Here is a 24997-nt window from a genome sequence, read left to right on the forward strand (position 1 = left end):
AAAGAGACTGGACATCAACAGTTTTTCCTGATACAATCTGAACAGGGAGCCTCTGAACCTAGCAGGACACTGCATCTTATGTATTTTTAAAAGCTTAATGCACCATGAGGTTTCTTAACTGAAATGAATAATAGAAAACAACAAACTTTTTTGTGGTTTAAAATTGAATACTACTCCTATGTGTCTCCTTTAAATGGAAAATAAACACTTAACTTATTAAGAGTCACCACTATTAATTTACTGCAGAGTCGCCAGTTAAAAAAGCACTTACTACACACTAATTTTTTTGATAAACACATCTAAACCTACATGGGGGACATTAGGCATCTGATAAACTCTTCGGTATAATGAAATGAATCAATGGCTGTATTTGTTTCTCTCCCTGTCCTATCACTTCACAGTAAGAACGAAACCTTTGAATGGCTATGATTTTTGCTTTAGCATTGGAATTAAATTAAAAGACCTGTAAGTATGCGTAATGGAAACACACAACAACAAAGCTTTATTAGAATGGTCAAATACTGGTTTTAAATTCCTGTAGAGTATCACCTCAGGAAATGGGAATATGCAGAAAACAAAACCCAAGAAACTTCAGTCTGTCTCCAACCTATCTCACTTCGTATCAAAATAACCTTCGGAAAAGATTTTATCCAGCAGTATTGCGTATATTGCAGAAAAAAATGTAGTCTCATTGTAGACTACTACACTACTACATTTTCCATTAATTCTACAATGTAACTTACTAACAGAGCATAATTTAAAGAGCTAAAGGAAAACATAAGGTCTTTCTTCAATTTAGAATACTGTTCAGAAACCACTTTCTATCCTTTTTTCCTTTAAACTAAACATATTTTTACATGCACAATAAGAAGTTGTCTACTTATGAAGTAATTTTTTCCTCTTGCTGTGTTCCTCCTGAAATCCAGATGTATCACCACCTTATTTTTTTCAAAAAGTTTCAATTTAATGTTTCTATCTAATTGCATTTTATGCATTTTTTTCCATTGCATGAATAAAGGGAAAAACATCTTCCATATTTACCTTTTCCCCTCAAACTACCTTCTCCAGAAGCTCATTCAGTAGCAACACAAAATTTCTTGATGTACAAAAGGGAGATGGGCACAATACGCTTATATTGTTTGGATAAAAAGTTCATATACATACAAAACCATTACACTGCACACTCTATTATGGGAAGTGCAAAATCAATATATAAAGTGCCTAAGCATTCTACATCACCTCAGCGTGGAAGGGGCAGGCACTAACCTGACGCTCTGAATTGCTGTGTGGAGGCTGTCTAGGGTCCCTTCCAGCTGACTGCCTCAATGCACTGTACGGGCTGGAATGGTTTTGAAACTACAGAAAGTCCCATAACATTGTAACACCAAATGAAAGAAAATGATGGTATTTCTGGGCACTCAGCCTCCTTTGTAAGAAGCTGTGAACACTGCTACCAGCTGAAATGGCAAAGCACATTGTTTTCGCCTTTAATTCAGTTTCTTTAAATTGCCAACACTGCAAAAGAAAGGAGAAATAGCTCTGGGTACCCCACAGAGCAGAACCATACAGAAACACAGATCTTCCCATGTGTAGCTTACAAGTTTAGTTTGGAAAGAACTTTAGCACTTACCCAGTTGTGTGCAGGAGGAACAAAGCTCTCCTGGACAGGTTCCCATTTCTACTAGCTTTGCAACAAACGCCACACACCACTCATGTTCCAGCTTTCTCTGAATTTCCCTTTTTGTTATCTTTTTTTAGCTGGCTAAATATACTGTCTGAAAATAAATGTGACTACAAGTGTATTCAATAACAGAATCAAACACTCACTACATTTTCCATTATCTACTTACATTTTATTACAGACTAATATGAAAACATCTCATATTCATACTAGAATTATTTTAATTACTCGTGAGTGAACTTAAACCAGTCTTGAATGTTTATATTTATTGCAAGCAGATTCATGTCTCCTGCTTATATATTCTACATAAGGATCCAAAATGTGACTGAATATAAACAAGTTATATTTGGTTATCTACAGAAATAAAAGTTAAAAATAGCACTGAAAATAAACTTTACAGTAATGTATTCACACACTGACTCTTCAAATCAAATAAACGAAGTGGTCTAGGATAATCTAAACATTAGATTTGAAGGCTGATTTATTTTCAAATAAATGCACCTATAATTGCACAATTAAAAATAAGTGTCAGTATTTGGTGCTGATGACTACAGACATCTTTAATGTTTAATGCACAGATAACTACCCCCACAGCCCCCATACAGCAACTTTCGCAGATTCTACTTTACATTAGATCGTGAAAGAACATTTAAAATGCAATGTGTACATAGCACAGAATTTGTGTCAGATACAATGCAGATTAAAATTCTGTAAATTTTCATAAGGTAAAAAATTAAAGCTATATAAACTGATTTTTAGACTATTTTGCAAAGTAGAATCATGTACTCTTTCACTTTCGTAATACTTTCACAAATTTCCATTAAAGCTTTTTTAACAGAGACAGTAGCATGAGCACAATGATCCCACTGGCTTCCAAAAGAAAAGTAGTGCAGTTGCTCAATTAAGCTATTTTTTCCTTTTATATTTGCAAGCCAGTTGGGTCAAGACAAACAGGCTAATGCAAGCAAGAAAGTAAACTGTAAGCTTTTACATTAAATGGCTGAACAAACAATTATTGTACATGGTAAAGCAAAAACGATCTTTTGCCACAAGCCACTGCAGGAATATATGAACTTCAGTGGCCAAAAAGCTTGAAATACTTTCTAAGTCTTCACATACATTTGGTTAGTGCTTACCAGTTTCAAGACATTTATAGAAGCAGTTATGGAGACACTATGCTGTTAAAGCTGCAACAATTTAAACAAGGCAAGTTAGGAAGTTATATAGATTTGTATACTTTTCCCCTTTAATTCTTGTCTTTTTTGATACATAAAAATCTGTCTCCTTTCAGTGTCCCATCCATAGTAAAACATTCTAATGCATTCTGATCTAACTTCTACTTCTTCATCTTTGTATCACCTGACCCATTTACAGTGAAACTCCGAGTTAACACCTGCTGCAGTGGACTAGGTTTGCATGGCAATAGTAACAGGGACTGAAGCAAAAGCACATCAAGTGAAACCAAGTTATGTTTTTTCCATTAAGCGGTCTACTTAAACAAACAAACAGTACCAACTTTTAAAGGTAAAAGTATTGCTAAATCAAAGCAGAAACTTCCACTTAAATTCAAGCATTCTTTCTCCTCCAAAAAATGACATGTTTAACTAAAATTTCCCAAGCACTTGTTTCAGCCTGAATAATACTGTCAATAATTTTGAAGTGCAGGGCTACATGAAGTTTGCAATGAACTGCTGTGTTAGTAGGCAGAACAGGAATGCAGCATTTTCAAAAACATCAAGCAAAAATCTCCTTATTTAAGGCTAAAAGATGGAACTCAGAAAAGTAAAAAAGCAGGAGGCTTTATAGAGTAAAAAAGCTAGCAGAAATAGTATAGCACTGAAAGTACAGCGCTCTGAATTGCCGCTATCACAAATACCAACAAAATGTCAATAGTTTGGGTGAGACTAACAGAGCAATAGACCTATATTTCTAATTTGACATTCATTAGAATTTTAACATTCAGCCACAACTCCACTCTAAGCTAAATTTAAGTGGCCAAAACTCATAGGTATAAAAAAAGCCTTCAAAACATATACTTAAAAAAAAATAGAAATGGTGTGTTAACAAATGTATGCGTAAAACAGATTTATAAATAGCTACAGTATGAAAAATATTTCAGTGCAAAGGCAATTTTAAGATTTCTAAAAAATACATTACAAATAATTTGTTAACTACACACAAGAAATTTGTCACTGCTACTGGTATAAAATTTATACCCATATTAACTTTTTAAAAAATATATACACCAGTGTTTTATGTAGGGGACGGTTCTAACTGACCAACATTCAAGTCTGCAATGGCAAGTTTATGTACACACACCCACACACACATGTATGTATTTCAGAATGTTACTGCTATGAGGACATTCTTTGAAACTTAAAAGTGCTACATGTTAAATGGTAAAAATACCTTCATCTGTGGTGCTCACCATTACACTTTTTAAAAATCTCTTATCTTTGGTATACTGAAAATTTCACAACTCACTTTACAATCTCTGCTTGTCCCAGAGCATTTTAATAATATTTCTGTTCGTTTAATGTGAAAATCACTCGAAATATTGTGAGGAACATTTCCTAGTAAGCTGATTTTTCTTTTATTAAAAAGTAAATTAGTAAGTAAACTATTTTTCCTCTCTTTTTTTTTTTTTGGGTTTTTTTTTGGTTTTTTTTAACACAAAAAGGGAAATAATTTTTCTCTGCCACTCTAGTCCATTCAAAAGACAAGTAACAATGTCTTGGCCAGGTCTTCCAATAAAGGCTGCAGCTCCAATTACAAATATTTTGGTTTCACACTGAAATAAATTTTTAGCTAATGTCCTCCCAGAGGTATTTAATGACTATGGTTAACCAGTTCTAACCACCAGGCTGAAATTGACTGAAATCAGATTACTCCTTCAGGTATTTTTGCACCCCAAAATAAAACACTGGACTAAAGAAATAAGACAAGGGCATAGCTAATAGTTGAATTAGTGCAAGGTAACATAAACGTAGCAGAGAAAACAGAAGTACAAGTTGGCTGTCATTCTTGAATTAATTCAGACAGAATACCTGCAGTCAAACTAGTTTCTGTATCATAACTATAGTGCAACTGTTAGTAAACAGCCATGTGCCACCTCGTGGTTTGCTTGCAAAAGTCAACATTTGTGTTCTTTGCAAGACATCTACCAAGCCAATCAGCCAGTGTTTAACCATACCCACACACACACAATCAAAATTAAGAGGATGAATCTAGATAGTAAAAGATGCTTGTTTGGAAAAACAGCCTTTCACCTTTTAAGGAAAAAATGTCAAAAAAAGCTTAATGTATAATACTTTCTGCTATGCATATTCTACAATCATGGGAATAGGAAATGGGAACACCAGGTAATCTGCATCTTTGACAAATTCACAAAGATCTTTTAGGCAAAATACTCATATCCAGTTTTTTAATAGATATCAACACTGATGATATTTACCTTATTAACAGCCAACTTGACTTCATACAGTGTGTGCATCTCTACACAAGGATTGTTTTGGCTATCTTTCTACGGGAGAAAACTAACTGAAAACCAGACATAGCCCTGATTTGGCCACTTACAAGGAAGTGAACATTAGAGAGTGTTTCTTGAAAGCAGATTTGCACAGAGGAAACACCAGTTTGTTCTACAGAAAGAGCAAAGAAAGAAAAAGGACAGAGGAAAATCAGAAACAGCACTTGTTAAATATGCTTTAGGAGACTTTCATTGGAGATAACTGAGGTCATTGCTTCTGGCTGAAAATTAAAACTGTTGATCTCAAAATGTAGGTCACTGACTGAAACTATACACTTCAAGTAACAAAGAAAATGACTAAAGATGACAGAAGCAGTAAAAGCACAAAAGTCTTGACATAGGATGAAGAGAATTTCTAGTGCTACCAGTCTCACAGTACCAGACTGTGCAGATTGTTCATTGCTCCATAGTTCAGAACATAAAAAGAGGCCTATTGGCCTGGAAGGGTTCATACTTCTAGCTCTTGATCCTGTTTGTCTGAACACTACCTCAGACAGCAAAAGCCACATATAGTTTTTAATATATTTCTGTGACGTTTGTTTTCTGAAAAAAGAAATAAACAAAAATACAGTTTTTAAAGGCTTGACTTGGTGTTCTGTCATACAGACGTTTCCAAACCTGACCCACTGTAGCGGTAGCCTGCACTGGAACGGCAATGCTTATTTGAATAGCCAAAGACAGATGGAAGTACTGAATAATCAATGCCTCTCCAGTGCGTAAACATCATTTTTTTAGAATGAGAATTAGACCTTCTTGCTGGGGAATTGCTGCAGTCACTGCTCCTGTATCTTGGGCTTTTCAGACAGGCAAGAGGTGTGAATTCCGAGATGTGCTCCCGGCAGTGCCTTGATGCATTCTGTTAAAGGAAAAAAACCCAAATACACAGTGAATAGATGATTTTGGAGCAAGTAGTCTACAATCCTTTCATAAGGCTGCTGTGTCCTTGGTATAACAATGCCTTTCACTAGATCACCACTCTGGCTATTTGTTTCATATAAAGGTATAACCCCTTATGTTGTTGGGCAATCAACCACTTTCAACAGGATTAGTTTTATATTAAGACCTACAGAACCAGGCATAATTTTACATATAATCTCTAAACCTGAGGGCTCTTTATAAAGAACAGATGAAGACACAGAGGACTGCTTTCAAGTTGAATTGTTTTAAATCAGGTTTATACTTCTTTTTGCAATCTCTCCTGCTACATCTTTTTGTCTCTGAACTTCTTTAGTCAGGACGTCTTACAGGGAATTTTAAGACAGAACAGATTCAAGTACTTTGCCCTGTACTTCCAAAGAGAGGGAATTCTTTAGAGTTAGTTTGTGCTAATGGGTAAAATTTCCAGAAGTTTAATGCACTTGCTTTGTACTTCTAAGCCGTATCTGATCTTAGACTTGCTTAGGTTACAGGTAGCATCTATACAGGCAATTTATACTACACATCACAATACTATATTGGTCTAATTGTCCATTAAAATTTATCTGTACCACATAATCACTCCATAATCTGGCAGAATCGGCACTTCCACTCAGGAAATACTCAGGACTACAGTAACACCATGGCGGCATGACAAGATCCTGGAACATGTGCACAAACTAAAAGAAAATTAGCACAGCACTCTCCCCGTTGAGTTTATCCAATTCTTCCCACTAAATGCACCTATAATTTCCAGGTATAGGCGTATGAAGGTTATGTGATGGTATTTAAGATATAAATGCATTATAAGCATTACTCAAATCAGTGTTGTCAGTCACACTCTCCATGAATACTATATAAGCCAGTTGATCCTCTATTCTTAATCATCCCCTTCCTCCTCCTCTGTTAACAGCAACACAGTAGCAAAAGTGACAAAATCACAAATAAATATTAAGGAAGTAGCTTATAGAAGTTTGGCTGAGATTTAATATTACAGTTTTAATGCCAGTCACAAGCTTGAACATTACTCTCACATAACCAGGAGCAATCAGAAAGCTGTCTTACAACAGTTATTCTTAGAACAGTCAGCAAACTACACCAAACTGCTCATTAGCAGTGAAGCCTAGGTTCTTTTAAACACACATATAGACCAAATACCAACATTAATCCAGAAAAACATAAATAATCAGGTAACAGATTAGCACACTTTGTTGTAGAAATGTCGGCAGGAGTAGTCATACACTGCATAGTAACTATTTTTCCTATTCTTCCAGCTAGGAAGTGAAGCATTTTAGTTACCATACGTATTTTTTAAAATAAAATGTTTTTCCTACACATAGCTCCAAGGCAATCACTTTCAATCTGCCATGCCTGAAGCTACTCAAGAAAGCTGGGGTTTTCTACTACTACTTGTCTAGCAGTCATTAAGTAAATCAAAAGCACCCTTCAACTATCTTGAAGGCCTACAGCTCACACCAGCACATTACATTGCATTTGTCCTCTTCACATATTGGTACTTTGCACCTTCACTTAACTCCTCATGTGCTGCTTCTGGGGTCAGGAGAGCATGAACGGACTGGAACACATACAGCACCCAGATGGGAATGTCTCAGAGTAAAAAGTGTACCTTCTTACTTACACTTGTTTGTGTAATCAGTGGTGTGGCAAGGAGATGATGTAATCAGAGAACTTCATTCTGCTGCCCTAATGTTTGGAGGATTTAGGAGCTCACCACTCATGCTGCTCTCTCAGGTATTTGGCAAGACTGCCACGCTCCTCTCGATCCGAGGCAGCAACGCACTGGTCTATACAGAACACACTGCTGTGGTAGATACTGTCAGATATACAGCCCCAGTCTCCTGACCCAAGGTCCTATTCACAAGTAACTCACTTTTGTATGGTTATCTTCGTGGTTTACTATCTGCATTTGGTCTATATATGTATTCAAGAGTGTAAGAGGATGGATAAACTGCTCAGGTGTGAGAATTACTTCTGACTTTATGTATTCTACACCATGGTGTAATGTGAGTACACTCTGCAATAAAGACTGCAGTTCTTAGAGAAAAAATGTCACACAACACCTATACATAACACAATTTATTTATAGGAATTTAATATGGGTATATTGACTCATTGCTTTGCCTTAAGTGTCTGAGACAAAAAGATCTTACCTGTGGCATTGAACACCTCTTGCAAAAACTAGGCTCTCCATGTGAAACATAATGCTTTTGTATCAATATTGATAAAGTACATCAAAAACTCTGGAGGAAATAGTTGATTTGTAAATAGTACAGTTCACCCATAGAAATTAATCCGAACTGGCAACACGTACAGTGCTGTTACCTAGCTTTGATCTAATTATGGCTCGGAAGCTGAAAGATTTCCTTCAAGAAGTGGCCCATCGCTGTTCGCCAGTGCATTTAGGGCTGTTTTATGTCTCATACTCTTCTGCAAGGATGAGGAAAAACAGTGAGACTTGCTGAATACAAGAGGGAAACACGAATGAATTGTACCATCTGGTACAAATGTAACTACTGTAGCAAAGTCCTGTACAAGTGACAGATTTCAAAAGGAAAGGTTATCAGTGTAAAACAAGGTTTCTATTTCTTGATCCTGAGGTTAATCCTTTAAGCCACGCTGACGATGTTTTTAGTTATATTTCAAACTCTATTAAAAGTACTTAATTACTCTCAAAAGCACTTAACTGTACCATGACTAAGTACTGTGGGCTGTGTGTCCTGCTGCTCTGACAACAACCTGTACTGAATGGAAGAGGTCCCTGTGATACAGTGAGGCCAAATTAATTCCAAATTAAGGAGCAGATGTCCCACTTCACCACTCCCCAGAACAACTGGTACACTGAAGGGAGGGCTACACATGGAGGTGACAGGGCCAGTGCTCATGAAGGCTGACTTACAGCTTAGCCACCATTACACCACTGGGAGAGAGGGCAGGGGAGTTACCAAAGTAACTTCTTCCACGGGATTCAAATTATTGCAACAGCAAGATCCATTTCTTTGTTCTCCACAGAAGAGCAGCCCGACACATGACAAAGACAACAGTTTGCTGGTGACCAGGTTTCTAAGAGTGCTGTGCAGTTGTTCAACAGCAGCTAAGCCCATTGAGGAACAGAATGATGAATCCCCTGAGAGGCTTCCCCAGGCAAAAGTACCACTTTGGGTTTCCCCAAGCACAGCAAAGGGCAGAGACCTCATAACGAGTCTCATGGGCCGATCTTGTGACTGAAGTGAAAGTGAAGTAAAAAAACATCAGTCAGAAGCAAAGAGAAAAAGAAAAATACGTCTTAAAGGCATGAAAGCACAGAAGTTATTTACAGCTCAGAATCAAAATACCTGGCATTTCAGCTACAGAATATTTGGGATTGCTGAAACATTGTCAATCAAAGTGACAATCATAAAAATGAAAAGAGGTTAATTTAAAGTTAATTTATATTTTCCATAACAGAGCTGCTGAGCTTCTGCTATTAATGAAAAGAAGAATAAAGAAAAAGGAAATATAATCAATTAATGTAGATTAGATATACTAAAAAACCCACCCTACTGCTTTTTGAAAGTAAAGGCTGAAAGAAATCTCACAGCTGCACAATTTCCAGTTAAAGCACGAAATTCAGCTTGTTTCATTGAGCCAAAGGAGTCACTGGAACATGTATGAGACATGAGCAGATTTTGACTGAAATTACCAAGACAACAGATTCCTCCAAAGCTTTTGCAGAATTAATGTTTTAGCCCAAGAAAGACAACAGTTCATATGTGTGTATATATATAAATATACATGCACATATACATACATATACACATACTTGTATGTACATATATGTATGCGTATACACACATATGTGTATGTCTGTGTGTGTACATATATCTCTCTCACTGGAAATCTCTCTCAAAAAAACCTAGAACTATATCTAGAATGTTTAAAAAACTCTGAATGATAATGATGGAAAACAATCACCCACCACACACTGGAGTGACTCAAATAATTGAAAAATTTAGAAGCTAAGTATTGCTTCAAAGGCTTTATGCAATCTTACTACCTGAAAACTAATTTAGTAACCTGAGAGGTGGCTGCTAGTCCTATGTTGATCTTTTCAACTGTTCCAGAAGCCCGTTTATTACAAAGAAAGCAATGTAACTTATAGGAATGCAGTAAGTTTAAAAATAATTGTTTAGACATTCAGTTTAAACCAATCATAAGGCACTTAAAAGCCAATTTTAGCCGGAATTTTCAATAGTCAAAAAAACTTCATGTAATTACAGTCAATTTTACTGACTATGCATTTTTGAAGAGGGAAAGAAGGAGGAAATGTATTTTTTATCTTAACCAGTTCAGAAATAAAGATATAAGATCTGCAATGGAAACCAACAGTCTCCTAGTATTACGTCAAAAATAGTTTTCTTGCAGACTATAGGGCAGCCAAGATTTACTAGCATTTCTTCTACTTTTATATTATATTAAATGTCATATACTTCTGGATCTTGAGCTGTTTTCTTTCTAGAAAGAGCACGGAATTTCATAAAATGGAATATAAGGAAAGCTCAGTTTCAAATGCATGTTGGAGATAACTTATTAATAAAAAATTTGTATTTTCTTCTATCACAGCAGAGCAGATATACTAATATATTCCAAAAATCGCTTAAATGGCTTCCAGTACATTTTCTGTATGACTCTAGTAACACCAGCATAATCAGAATTATCACTTCTTTGTGTGGCAACTATTCCATTTACTCAGGTACAATGCAAACATGACATGCATTCACCTACAGATAGACCAATGATTAAAATGGGGATCTAAGAATCCTAATTCTTGAGGCAGAAACATTATGTAAAATTCAGTAACAACAGTGACAAAAATGATCGTGACGGATCGTGACAATGATACATAGAATCTCTGAGATAAACAGAAGGAGGAAAAAACTATACGAAAAAGTATTCTTCAAAATATAGTTGATGTGAATCAGAAATGGAGATAATGAGTACGGTAAATAACTTCTGATGACAAACTTTTTACTGTCCTTTGAATGAAATGGCCAAGCATGCAGAAAGGCAGAAAAAAGTCACCTTTTGTTCCATTAGAAACTTAGACTGCTTGAAGTCTGAGAAAGCATAAAGATGGTGGACTGCTCAACAGAAAGGCACTGATGTTTAGTCTGATTTCCCCAGAAGATTGTAGGAAGTAACCGTGCACATCATTTATGTTTAAAGCAAGGTAGCAGTTATTTAGACAAAGCGGATTGGAAGACAGGAAGACACAAAGAGAGGGAAGAAGAAACACAAGGGACATATCTGGTTAAAAGTCAAAGATTTTCAACTAAATAGTAAAAAATTAATATGGCCAGTGTTAAGCCCAAAGTCTGCTTTATAATTGATTCACTTTCCAGCACTAATATACAGTGTCTGTAAGAAATGCTGTAATACCTTTGTTTGGGGGTTTTGTTTGCTAGCTTGTTCCTCTGCATTAACCCATCCTTATTCTCCCTCTTTAGACTTTTAAATTAAACATGCAGAACCTATACTGAGATCAACTTCTTCCACAAGTGGCATATTCGGCAGAGACATCTATTAAAGATATCAAAATAGAAAAACACTAAATGCTGATCTGCCTGGGAAAGTTTTCAGCTATTCTTTATTCTTTCCTGTCCTCCTGAAGTGGGACATTTTCACAACTGTACATTCAAAGAATACAAAACAACGCAAGGGGTTTTACTTTGCAGATATGAGAGAAGATTTTTTTTTTTACCTTTGCCAAAGGGGAAATTTTACTTTCCTTGGAAGTAAAATTCCTTTATTCCTTTCCTCTTAATGCAAAGTATCCTCTCAAATATACATCAAAGTGCTAACTAATCCCTACACACACAGCTGCTGGTAACTCCATTATTTTAACCTACCAGTGGCAGTTGAACGGCTGAAAAGGGCAAGGGCAGTAACGTTACGTTTTAGGTTCAACACCTCTACTATCCTTTACCTTCTAACATATGAAAGTTTATTGGGGTCAAAAATACAGGTAATTTTCTATTGAGGTTGGTTTGATGGCACCAGAACAGCACCATGCTTCCCACAGAACCTGACTTCCCTTTCAGCCTCAGCAGAGCAAGCCTGTATTTACAGAGTAGTTTCTACTTTTGGGCTGATCAGAAGAAAGGAGACAACAGATTTTGAAATAAGTCATCCCATTGGCACAGCAAGGTGCGTTTATGTAGAAAAAAAATAATAAATGTATTGGAACAGGCAAAATGTAAGTTGAAATATAAAAGAGAAAAAGTTAATAGAATAAGTTTTAATACACGTGTTTTTGTAACAGGCACAGCATCAGTATAAAATAGTTTGCTAAGAAAGTATTTATATTGCGCAGATCATGCAATATGAATGTTGGCATGAGTTTACTACATATTCCTTACCAACATACTATATATTAATCACATTTATCTTAAGTGTATAAATTCTAGATTTGTTTGACATTAAACACACATGCAGTTGTGGAGTCCCTTGGTATAGAATTGCAACTGCTTGTGCAAATCCCCGCTTCAAATGGGATTTCAATAAAATCACATGCTCCCTTCCTACCAGTTTTGAGCTTAGCTTATTTTATCTGGTTTTCCATTTTAGATAACTACACTCAGCTTGCATGGTAAATGCTAAAATGTCCACATTAGAGTTTCATTTATGCAGTAAAATGACTTGGTATGAAAGATAATTACTTCAATTCAGGGGTGTGGGCAGTGCCTCTGAATACTCCACAACAGCAGGAAGAACTGCTGTCCAGGCCCATGTAAGTGCCTCCTACCTACCCGCACAGACATCCCAATCCCCTGGGCCTTGTCTCCTCAAATCAGGAATCATGTTGAGCCATGTACCTGTCTCCTACCATCCTCATCAGCTGGTTTCCCTATGGTTGCTGGTATGGAGACATTGAGGTTGCCCCAGGATTCAGGTAAATACCACCATGTAAATAACAGGCAGCGTCTTTCACCATATCGCTCAGAAGTGGTTGGTATATTCAGCCAGTGATATACACCACAGATGGGGAACCTCTGTTCTAATCTTGTCTCTAACTTTGAAAGAGGTCTAATTATTATAGACTTGTGATACAAAAAACTAACTTCACAATAAAAAAATATTTTACCTGGATTCTTTCTGTTGCTGTAGGCCACAACTGTCTGCATAAGACCTTCTTGAGAACATCTGGAAGAAGGCTGACAGTTATGAGCAGAATTATACCCAGCCACGCAGGACCACTAGATAGCATTTGCATGAACACATAATACATCCTCTGATAATTGAGAAATGGCCTAGTAGGAAAAAGATTAAATACATATTACACTTCAATACACAAAAGAAAGACTGGCAATGTTAAATACAAAAATTATTACAGTGATTAAATACTTCAGGTTCAACTTCCCAGTTTGTGGAAGGTTCATCCATCCCAGTATTCTCAAAAGGAGATCTAAACATGCACTGACTAGAGATAACTACCCTCCTCTTGTCTTTCAGGCTGCAGGAAATACCATACTGTCCTCCCTCCCATGCTGCCTCTCCCTTGCAAAGATAAGTTACATTCTTATCCTGTTTATGCTCTTTCATCTACTTCTTATCTTGCCCCAGGTATCTTCTACCTTTCTTCTCAGTGTCCCACCCATCACTTCCCTCCTCTTTCCCAACGCACGCTTGTTTGTATGTATCCTCAGAATAAGGCTCGTTGACCATACCTTTTTTCACACTTTTCAAGCTCCCCATAGCATCTCTGATGTTTCATGTTATGCTCCCTAACCTATTCACCACATTTTAGCTGTCCCTCACTTTCACTACCTTCACTTCTGTGTTTCCCTGCATCTCCATGGCAGTTGTGTGGTCATTAAAATGCCATCACTGTATGGTAATGGGAATCAGAGGCCATGTTTACTGAGAGAAAAGATCAACAGACAGTCTGTAGCAAGACTGCAGTGTAAAGCCCTCCTATCACCAGGGCAGCTTCCTGCTAGTTTCCAAATTTTGATAGAAGTCTTTGCATTTTGAAAAGATAATCAAGTTAAAATACATTGCTGCATGTAAATGGTCACATCTCTAATACACAGCAAGGATGGCTGGAAAACATTATCAGGGAAAATGTCACACTTCTGCAAACTCTTTTCATTTTGATGCTGAAGAAACTGAGATCTGATCTTACTGAAAAACAAAGAGGCTACTGAATATCCAAGGAGTTGACAGGTAGTTACTCATTTGCAAAGAATACGTTGAAATCTAAATCCTTACTCCAAATTAAATAGTACCTTAAACACCAGGCAACAGTTAGCCTCTGCTTTCTCTCTGGTTCCTCAAAATGTTTACTTATGTATACAAAGTAGAACAGCTCCAGCAGAAGAGGTTAGAAGAGATAACCTCATAACTGGGCACTCTACAGGTGAGAAACGCAACTTCAGGTTCCTGATGGCAATCAGGCATAGCAAGAACTTGAACTTGTTTCAACTTGATCTCCTTCCCAAAAATTTCAGTTTCAAGGACACAGAATTTTTTAATAGAAAAAACAAACCAAAACACTTTCAATCAACTATGTACAAAAGTTATACTAATTCTTAAAAAGCTTCTTACCAACAGTAGAACAAGTAGGTGCTCAGACATCTACAGTAAATCTACTTTGATAACTAAGGAGGCAAATAATGAGCTCAGACATAGGACTCCTAGTCATCCACAGAGCTTCAATGTGAATTCACTCCCTGGCTCTAGATTATATTGCTACAGCTAGTTCCCTCCAAGACAAGCCCAGTAGGTGGGCGGCTAACCGCAGGCTGCATAGACATGACCTATTCTGTGACACTTTGCCTCAGATAGGCAGCCTCAGCTCCTTGAACCAACCCTTGGACTGCTTTTGACTAACACTACTGAGATAGCCCCAGTGGCAGTCTGAGGTCCGGTATTCTTCTCATATTCTTCTTTAAGAATATTTTAACAGACATTCAGTGAAAAAAGAGCTGAGCATTCTCTAATTGCCACTTCTGATGTGTTTAAAATGTGATTGTTATGTGGAGTTCTGCAATATAGAAAAGCTAAATTTAATTCTGTTTGGGACAAAAAGGTGAAACATGTAACAACTTTGCGTTTCTCAAACAACTTTTGCAATGCAATTTATATTAGGGTTCATACCAAATAATTCCTCCCCAGAGCAGAGAAAAGATAATGTAGAATACCAGTGATCCCCAGATCATAAAGTGATTTATCCATGTCCAATAGTGTGTATCTAGTGCAAGCTGGAAAAAAAAAAACAAATGAGATTATATGGTGTTAATACTATCTAGAATAAACAGAATAGTCAGCAGGAGATGAAATAAAATGACACCCTTTGAAAAAAGGGAAGGATTCTACACAAAATTAGCTAAAAAAAATTTGCAACTTTAAGCACAATAAGAAAGCACAGATAGCAAAATGTGTATTTAATTTAAGTCTGTATTTAAACTAATTTAAACTAATACGACAATGTATGGTTGTAGAGAGAAACTGATACAAGTAAGCAGGAATTCGAAAACAAGCTCTAAGAAAGTTTCAATGGATAAAATCCAGCATACCTTACCTTCAGTGTAACCGTGAATACAAGCACAGTAAACACCAGTGTTCCAAAGGTCCAGTTTCCAAACATCTATAAAAAATGGCCCAAAGCAGTTATAGGTCATATTGTCCACTACTCTCTAAATTGTCCAGAATAAACCTCTTAGTTATGTATTGCTTTGTGTCAGGAACTGACACTTAAGCAAAACCACTGAATGCTTACATGACCTAGCCAGTGCAAAGTGTTTTGGTTTCTTGTCCTTGTATGTACACACCTCAGATTTCATACAGACAGGAAAAAACACAATCAATGTACTCAACCTGAAGTTGATATCTTTCTTAATAAAAATCAAGTGTAGCACAGTTAACAAATCACTGAGATTTACAAACAAACTGCAGTAATTTCATCAGTCTTCTTGGACATCATCTTCTCTCCAATCTCCCTTCTCTGCTGTCCTTGGTATCCCACAATTTCTTGGAGGTTCAACAGCATGTTATACAGACAAGTAACAGTACAAGAAAGAATGTGATAGCCATCAAAGCCACATAAGTACATAAATGTTCTACATACATTTTAAGATAAAACACTTTTGAATTGTGGTTGATTTTCTCCCCCCCTGCATAATGAAGTAAAAACACTTCAGCTTTCCAAGTGGGCAGAAATGATCATTAATGCCAACGGAGGGAAGAACTGGTGACGAATATGGTCACAGATGATTCTCTGGACTACAGCAGCTATGAGATGACAAGGTTCAGGATACAGAGAAATGTTGGAAAAGTAAGCAACAGAGTTCGACACTGTATTTTAGGAGAAGAGACTTTGATTCAGGGTATTGCACCCATGAAAGAGAAGGCTGCCCAAGAGAGCTGAATGATTTGGAAGAGACAGCTGCTGAGATCTCAGGAACTCTCTTCTGCAGGAAGACATGGAATTTCAGCAGAAGACACAGTTGGCCAAGTTTCCCAATGAACACAAAGACAAAATGGGAGAATACATGAGATGACAATAGGGCCAGGCAGAAAACAGATAGCATAAACCATTACTTGGGTGCGGAGGAACAAAATCACAGATGAAGTCCAGCTCAAACTAAGATTAGTGAGGGGTGTTGAGGGTGACAAACAGGATATTTACAGCTATCCTTGTTTCAAAGGGAAAACATAAGTCCACTGATGGAGTAGTAAGACAACCTACTGGAAGGTGTTAAGAAAATGCTCAAGTATTCAACAGTCTGGATATTAGTCTTCACAAGCAAAGCTTGCTCCTTGCATTTAACAGCAAAGCTTGGGAAGGAAAGGAGCAGCCAACAGTGTAGGAGCAACAGATTAAGGAGCTGTTAAGGAGGGCGAGCAGTGAATGCAATCTATTTTGAATTTAAGAGAGGCATTTGACACTTGACTCAGCATTCTCATTTGGAAGATAAGGAAACAGGGGCTGGGTAAACAGACTACTACTTGAGATGAAACCTGGCTAAACCACTGGACTCAAAAATGTCCTTGATGTTTGGCTGGCTGCTGGTAATGAGTGAACCACTCTAGGGACTGATATAGGGGCTGATATTGTTGAATATGTCAGTGGCCTGGATGGTGACACATGGAGCATCATGAGCAAATTACCAGGTGATACAAAAATAGAGAATAGCTGATATAACAAATGGCAGGGTGTCAGTCCAGAGGGACCTCCACTGATTTGAGAAGTACACTAACATATCTTATGAAATTAATAAGGAAAAGTGCAAAGTTTTACACCTATGGAGGAGTAACACCATATATTGGAACTGACTAGCTGAACCATGGCCCTGCTGAAAAGGAAACTGCAGTGGACTCCAGGTTGAATACAAGCCTATACTGTGCTGGGCCACTCAGTTCAGGAGGAATGTGAAAAAAATTAGGAAGGATCAAGTGGCAGGCAACCAAGCTGGTTAGCAGTCTATAGCTCTCCTGTGAAGGGAGGTTACAGGACTTCTTTAGTCTGGTGGAGGGGATGTTAAGGAACAATCTAGTAGCTACCCACAAATATTTGAAGAACAACTATAAAGATGAAAAACTGGAACAGACCTCTCTTCAACAACAAGAATTTAGGTATTAAGAGAAATTTTTTCACTGTGAAGGCAAAAAACATTGGAACAGGTTGCCCAGGAAGGTTATGGAATCTCCATCGTCAGGGATATTCAATACTTGAAAAAGACTAGACAAAGTCTTAAGCAACTTAGCCCTGCACAAAGCAGGGAGTTGAACTGGATCACCTCCAGGGTCCCTTCCCATCTACTTTATTTTATGTGAGCTTGCCCAATATTAGCTGACAGGGGACCCATGGGCAAGTGATCACACAAATGTGCAGCCACGGGAAAAACTCTGAATGGAGACCACTGCCAGCCACAAGACAAAAATCTATAGGAAACAAGGCTGAGAGAATCTGATCAATTGGGAACAGAAAATAATTTAAAAAAATAAACAACTGGCTGAAAGATTCATTATTCTGAGTAACCATTTCAGTATTTTAGAATTACTCAATGTGTGACCAAGCGTACAGAACACCAGATGAAGTGCAAAAAAAGTTCAGCATTTTGACCTTTTACTTTGATATGTAATATAATAATTTTATAGAGTCATGTCATCGGCACAATATTTTGTGTGCCCTAAAAAAAAAAAATCATTGCAGTTAAAACTGGACAGGAATCTGGTTCAGGAACTTCAAATTCTTGCAGTTAAATTTTACAATACTCGTGTCATACCTGGCATCTCTCAGAGAGCCTAGTGTCAGTCAAAGTTTCTGCATACTGAACAGATGTGTTGGTATTTCCAATAAAAGCTGCTAGATTAAACAAAAAAGTTGAAAGAACCTTCCCCTGTCTCTGTTCGTCAGGCTAGGTAGAAAGCATCAGGCTGCAACCAAACCCTTCACCTACCCATCCTTTTGGCTCAGAAAACGAGGTCATAGCACCAGACTCCATAAGGCTGCTGATCTGGCACAGAGAAAGGCAAGCAGTGCAATATGGGATGGTGTGAGTTACAAAAACTCACAATGTATTTTCAGCACTGAATATCTCAAGATACTACTCATGTCTTCAGGATGTGAATCATTCTTTTGTAAGTCAGTTTGTTAACATCTAGTTTGTTAACAAATATTTTTCTGCTCTCTGCTCCCAGCTTATCCAAGACTTTCCCTCCTCCTTCTGTGACTGTATTTGTTATCCAATGTACCATTTCATCATTCTACTCATCTCTCTTCCTTCCTGCTGTTTTGTACTTCCAATTCTGTTATTCCTTTTAACTTAGTTTCTCCTACCTTTGTACCCAACTTAACAATTATATTTAATCCACTCTGTATCAAATGCTAAAATAAAAAAATCACACAGGAAATACATTTGGTTATATGAGTAAACTAAGATGACATTTACAATCTGCAATTTCTTCTACGGTGCCTTCTTTTCTTCTTACCTTCCTTATGTAGTTGGTCTCTGACTATATGTTTTTACAACACCAAACATGATGTCATATCCAAAGTGGAACACCATACACAAAGCAGTATCACAAAGTAATAACAATTAATAAGAGATAAATCTTCGGCATCTTAGTTTTACTTACCAGAGAACGACTAAAGTGGGCATTTATAAAGTAAATCTTAATGATTAAAGGTACACTTTTCCATTATTTTAGTAATATCACTCCACAGCACGCAAACAGTTTCAAACAAATTTCTAAATACTGAGAAACATCTTGGGGAGGATTATGTTTGGAAGCAAGCTTAATGGTATGCAAATTTTAGTTTGACACAGGTATCAAAGTGAAAGACATCAAATTTCTTCACTTTTTAATAGTTTTGCACAATGGTAATTAGTTCATTTCTGCAGGGAAAGAAGAACTCAAAATTTTTGTTTCAGCACCTGTTTTAAGAATTTGGAACCTAACTTGAATCATCTTACATTATTTATGGTGTTACCTTCAGCTGTTTTATTCCCTTTCCTGCTTTCTACTTTTTCCCTGCTCCATAATAACATACTGTTGCAGTAAACCTTTCAAATATTCAAACCTTTCATTGACTTTTTCCAGATGTGAGCATAATTGCATAATTTAAATACTTGGAAATAAACATCAACACCAACTAGCATTCATGTATGTGTGAACTCCCATATGTGTATCTGATTATTCCTGAACACTAACATTTTTAAGTCTTTAAATCTAAAATTGCAACTCAACAGCCTCTAAGTTTTATACATAAATGTGGGAGTGTCAGCTCTGTGCAGCTGCGGGAGATTCAATATGTTATGAGTCAAATCATGTGTTACCGGTAAATGATTAAGAGGCAAGTCGGCATTATCCTGTTAGCCCTGCACAGCTGTGGGAGATTCAATACTTAAGAGTCAAATGGACATTGGCCGGTCAGCTCGGTGAAGTTTCAGCTCTTGGGGAGCTCAGTCAGAGAGCTCAGCTTCAGGGAGCTCGGTGAAGGTGGAGAGCTCTGCCTAGGGAAGCTCTGCTAAGGTGGAGAGATCTGCTCAGGAGCTCTGTCCTGTGCTGGCTTGGAGAAGCGCTAGCTCTGCATAGGCCGGGAGAGGCCTGGAGAAGCAGCAAGGCTTGGAGGAGAAACAGGCCTCTGAAGAGAGATACCAGGCTGTGCTAGTGTGGTGAAGGAAATGGCAGCACCGAGACTGCCTGTGTGGTATGGAACTGTTTGTGGGATAAGAGTATTGATGACTGTCTAGTTGCTGATTTGCTTAGGATGAGGTAAGAGCTTGGATGAGAGCAAAAGTATGTATTATTGTATGAGTATGTATTAATGTAAGAAGAGAGAATAAGAGATATTAAAGAAAATAAATAGCCCCTGCCCTGCAGAAAGAAAGAAGAACATTGTGACGTGTGCATTATTTTGGCCGCTACAACTTAATACAATTTAGTACAATTTTAAGCAACTTATTAAAATTTAATACACATACACACAGGCATGCATGCTGAATAATGATGAATTTTCTAACCCACTCTGACACTCAAGAGTCAGAGTGTCTCAAACAACACCAAATATTAACATGAGTATCTAGTTGTAGATATAAACATTCAAAATTTGGAAATCAGGCACTAGTCTGGCTTTAGAGCTTTATCAAGAAGAATTTGATTGAATGTGTGCCAGAGAAGTAGACTAAAATTTCAAAAACGAACCCAGTCAGAATATTTGCAATACAAACCATTTACAAAATGCGTACAGGTATGAGAAGTCTAATTTTCAGGACTATAAATACAAGCTGATGCAGAACTTTGAACATCTAACAGAGAGCATAATGGTACCAGGAATAGACGTGCTGCAGTGTACAGTTATGTCTAATGGAAATTCATCCTGTCCTTAGAAAAGCTCTAACAAGTGTTCTCTCACACACAAAAAGTTCATTTCCCTGATAGATGTCACACAGATGGTATTTAATGATAACTGAGTATTGCATTTCTAGCAAACACGTACGTTACATATAGGCAACTAAATTGTGCACAGTTTATTTTCTCTCTTGCTTTTAAGGTCTTTTCTAAAGCTATTCAAGCACTTTACAGCATAAACTGTAATAAATTTTCCGTAGCAAAGAGAGTCAGCAACAAAATGTAGGTTACAGAAAAGCACAGAACAAAGTAACAAAATGCAAGAAAGCAAAAAGCCTAGTTGTTTTTTAAAGTTCATGGCACTTTACCACACCTCATATACCTTAATATACCTTATACTCTATAAAAGTTCTTATTTTTAAGTACTTATAAAGTAGCAATAAAGAACGTTTCTATCTATAGGTTTAAGTGATATTTTGAAATAATTATAGGAAATATTTAACTGCTCTTTAACAGTTTAATTAAAGAACAGTGAAAGATGAAATGGATATCATGACAAATCCACAATAGTCTTACCATGTGAGTGCTGGTTGTCATTAGCTGAGGATAGGAAGAGAAGCAAGTAGCAAAAAGAAAAAAAGCACACAAATAAAATAGACCAAAATATCAATGGGTAAAATAAATAAAATGCAAAAGTTCTTAAAATTTGCATTCATGTGACTGCAAAGCAAGTAGATAGATTATTTTAAGCTGCCATATGTCAAAAATAATTAAAATATTAAAAAGCTTGTTATATTTAAGCTCTTTTATGATCATTCATAACTACTCTAACAAGAGTCTTTTGATATGTTAATCAGATATTCACCAGATGCATGTTAAGCACAAAACAGAAAAGTTACTATGAAATTCTGAAGGGATACTTGGATTTTACAATATCTATTTCTCCTATATTGCATCTAATCCTATGCCTCTGTTTACTGATACACAGAATTCCTATTGCATAGTTCAGGCTTTGCTAAACAGATGACCCATCTATCTCACCATAACTCATAAAACAGTTATCATCTGTGCTGGAATTCTTGGAAAAAAACAAAACAAAACAAAACCACCCCACATTTAAAACTATGTTCACAGCACAATCAACATTAAAAAAATTACCTTTGATTGACTGATCAAATCCAATACTAACCTGTCCATTGCTGGTCACAATTGTGTTGTCAAACAAGAAATAGGCACCAAAGAAAAATACCACAGCATCAAACACTCCTAGGAATGTCCAATAAATAAATGCACGCCAGCGCAGCAAAGCATTCTTGGCAACATCTCTGTGTAAAGTAAGATATATGCACCCATTATCAGCATGTTCAAACATCTTAGACAAATGATGTCACGCATATTGTTTTTTGAAGGAAAAACAATTAAGAGATTGCATGCAAAACCACCACACTTCCATGTGACAACTGTCTATCACTACCTCCAAGTCCTTCCTGAATGTCTCCTCTTTACTCTTCTTCATTTAATTTTTACCAAACCCTTTTACCTGCTGTCTGTAATTCTACTTATTTCAACTGTATGATAAATTCCCCTGTGCTGCACCCATTAACTTTTCAATCCTTTTACAGAAGGTATCTGTTTTCCAGTATTTGCTCTGCATGTGATGATTCACTGTAGATTTTAAATGGTAACACTAGAGGTCTCTGGAGACTTTGCTTTATTTCCCATGGGGTACTTTTATACAGAATATTGTAACGAAACAGAATATTAATTTTACGTGGAACATGCGAAACAAGGATTTTGCAAGTGAGTTGAAGCTTCAGGTCAATTTGGATTTCTTGAATGTCTTCCCATGTAAAAAATACAGCGATTGGTCAAGGGTAGAACTGTTCACTAGCATGCATTTTCTTATTAAAGAAAAATTTAAATATTACAACTTTAGTTCTTGCACACAGAATGAGTTTATATCAACTTGGCATATATCACAAAACACAGAGTACATCAGAACATTGTTAAATGAAAACCTCGAATTACAGAAACATTTACTACTAACCAATACTTTTACCACATGCACTTTAAAGACTGTCTGATGACCATATGAAGTAATTTCTCCCTGCAGATTACCAATATACAGTGCAAAACCATATGTCACTAACAATAGCTTCATCTGGCCCAGAACAGCTGCACTATTGTCCAAAACATCTCAGTGATTGACTCTGATATCAAAATGTAAATGTTTTTGACCAAACAACCTCTGCCTGCTTTCAAAACCCAAAAAGATCTTCTGAGTGACCATTTCTAAACTGAAAACATTTAAAATATAGAAGAAAAATTAAAAATGGGTGGGTGGGTATTTGGGTTTCCACAGTAATATTTTATATTTCTCTTCAATTTCATAGGTAAAAACAGCACTGCATTGATTAACCTTTGGACATCTAGTATTACCTCTCAGAAAATGTTTTCCCTCTGATTATCTACTGTTACCACTCTCTAAAGTGTACTGGTTTTGCAGCTACAAGAATCAGTCCTCTTTTCTTTCAGACTAAAACATATGTATAGAAGAAACACTATGTTTTCTCTTTCTAAAATATTTCTGTTCCCCATGGCTGGAGGAAATAGAGTGTACTAAAATATTTTGATTTGTAGAACAGTAATTTCTATTTTGTTCTCAACTCACTAATGTAGCAAATGAATAGCGTGGATTGCAGTAAGTAAACATACATGTAAAAATACATGTGTATCTACTGTAGTTTATAGACTGTGCATGTGGTCTTGCAGTGTATCTGATGTTCTACTGTAACCTTGTACAGAAATCCTGAGGACTTTGGTTATAAGAGATAGATTCCACAATTGAACAGTCAAATCTTGGAGCATAACATATTCATTTTACCTGTATAGGGAAGGCTCTCTCTTGAGTGTGTCTGCACTGACATGTTGTTCCATTAGACCATACAAGAGGATAGGAAGAGAAGTGAAGCTGATATTGTACAGTGTTAGATACGCAGTATCGTATAAAGTCTGTAGATGGAAAAGAATTACATCAGCTAGTTTTATTTTTAAAACACAATCCACTGCATGACACTTGATTTAAAATGAATGAGTCAACTTCTTTGGAAAAAACAAAACTATATCCCTTCAAAATGGAGGCAAATATCCTTGAACAGCTGCTAACTGATATAAGACACAACTCTGCCCTTGCACCCCATTCATCTGGAGGGCAAAAGGTCAACTAAAAGATCAGTTTAATAGTCTGGTCCGCATATCTGCCCCTCCTATTGTTTCAACTGTAAGACTAACTCCAAACTACCCAAACCGAATCACAGTAGATTCCTGTGGAGGCAGAAATTCCTCTCTGGTAGACCCACCCCCTCCTTTTATCTCCTTCATGCCTACACAACATGGACACATGCAGGGAGGAAGGGGGAGTACTGCAGAGGTTCTTCAGCTGTGCATGACTGCAATGCACTGTATGAACAAACACCCCAACATCCCTTCAATTCTTCTTCCTGATGAACTACTTTTCCATGCATGTATCATCATTGTAACTAGCCCTCAAACTTACCACATCATCCTATAAAAAGAGTCGTTTATTTCCCAAAACCTATTTGGTGATCATATATACCATAAAAATTGCTGTCAAAATCCCCTTTTTGATTCATAATTATATTTAGCACTTAAAAAGAACAGGAAATTAAACTAAATTTTCATCAACACATACTTTCATATCTAAATCCTAATAAAGGAAGAAAGAAGAGGTAGATTTTTATGCACAAATTAGACAAGAGCAGAGGGGAAAAGCAAATAAACAAAAATTTAGAAAGGAGAATACTGGATCGTCTCCTGAATGATGTCACTTTTCTGTTGAGCAGCAGTTCACTTCTCTATCTTTCCGTGTTTATTTTTCCTTTTCAACTAATTGAATGCCGCTATTTGTCAGAAGTTTGCAACTCATACCTGCACACCCCGGGGTAGACTAGTTTCTTCTCCCATTTTCATTCTGAATTCTAAAAATGAACAACTAG

At 36.8% G+C, this 24997-nt stretch overlaps 1 protein-coding gene across 10 annotated transcripts in view; it reads right to left on the minus strand.

Moving 5' to 3' along the window:
- Positions 1 to 1831: 1831 nt before the first annotated feature.
- ATP11A (ATPase phospholipid transporting 11A) overlaps positions 1832 to 24997 on the minus strand; it is a 133235-nt gene continuing 110069 nt past the window's right edge. For 3 of the 10 annotated variants that reach the window (XM_074815269.1, XM_074815267.1, XM_074815276.1), the window contains 7 exons: positions 23866 to 23993; positions 22171 to 22306; positions 21558 to 21581; positions 15706 to 15771; positions 15282 to 15385; positions 13267 to 13432; positions 1832 to 6066 (listed from right to left, as the gene is read on the minus strand). In XM_074815269.1, the coding sequence (XP_074671370.1) occupies positions 5809 to 6066; positions 13267 to 13432; positions 15282 to 15385; positions 15706 to 15771; positions 21558 to 21581; positions 22171 to 22306; positions 23866 to 23993 (882 nt within the window). In that variant the 3' untranslated portion in view covers positions 1832 to 5808. Of the gene's footprint in view, positions 6067 to 8457; positions 8574 to 11204; positions 11294 to 13266; positions 13433 to 15281; positions 15386 to 15705; positions 15772 to 21557; positions 21582 to 22170; positions 22307 to 23865; positions 23994 to 24997 lie in introns of all 10 variants that reach the window. The other 7 variants (XM_074815270.1, XR_012621998.1, XM_074815273.1 and 4 more) reach the window with 7 other exon arrangements.

Source organism: Strix aluco, chromosome 2 (assembly GCF_031877795.1).
Source record: "Strix aluco isolate bStrAlu1 chromosome 2, bStrAlu1.hap1, whole genome shotgun sequence".
NCBI lineage: Eukaryota > Metazoa > Chordata > Aves > Strigiformes > Strigidae > Strix > Strix aluco.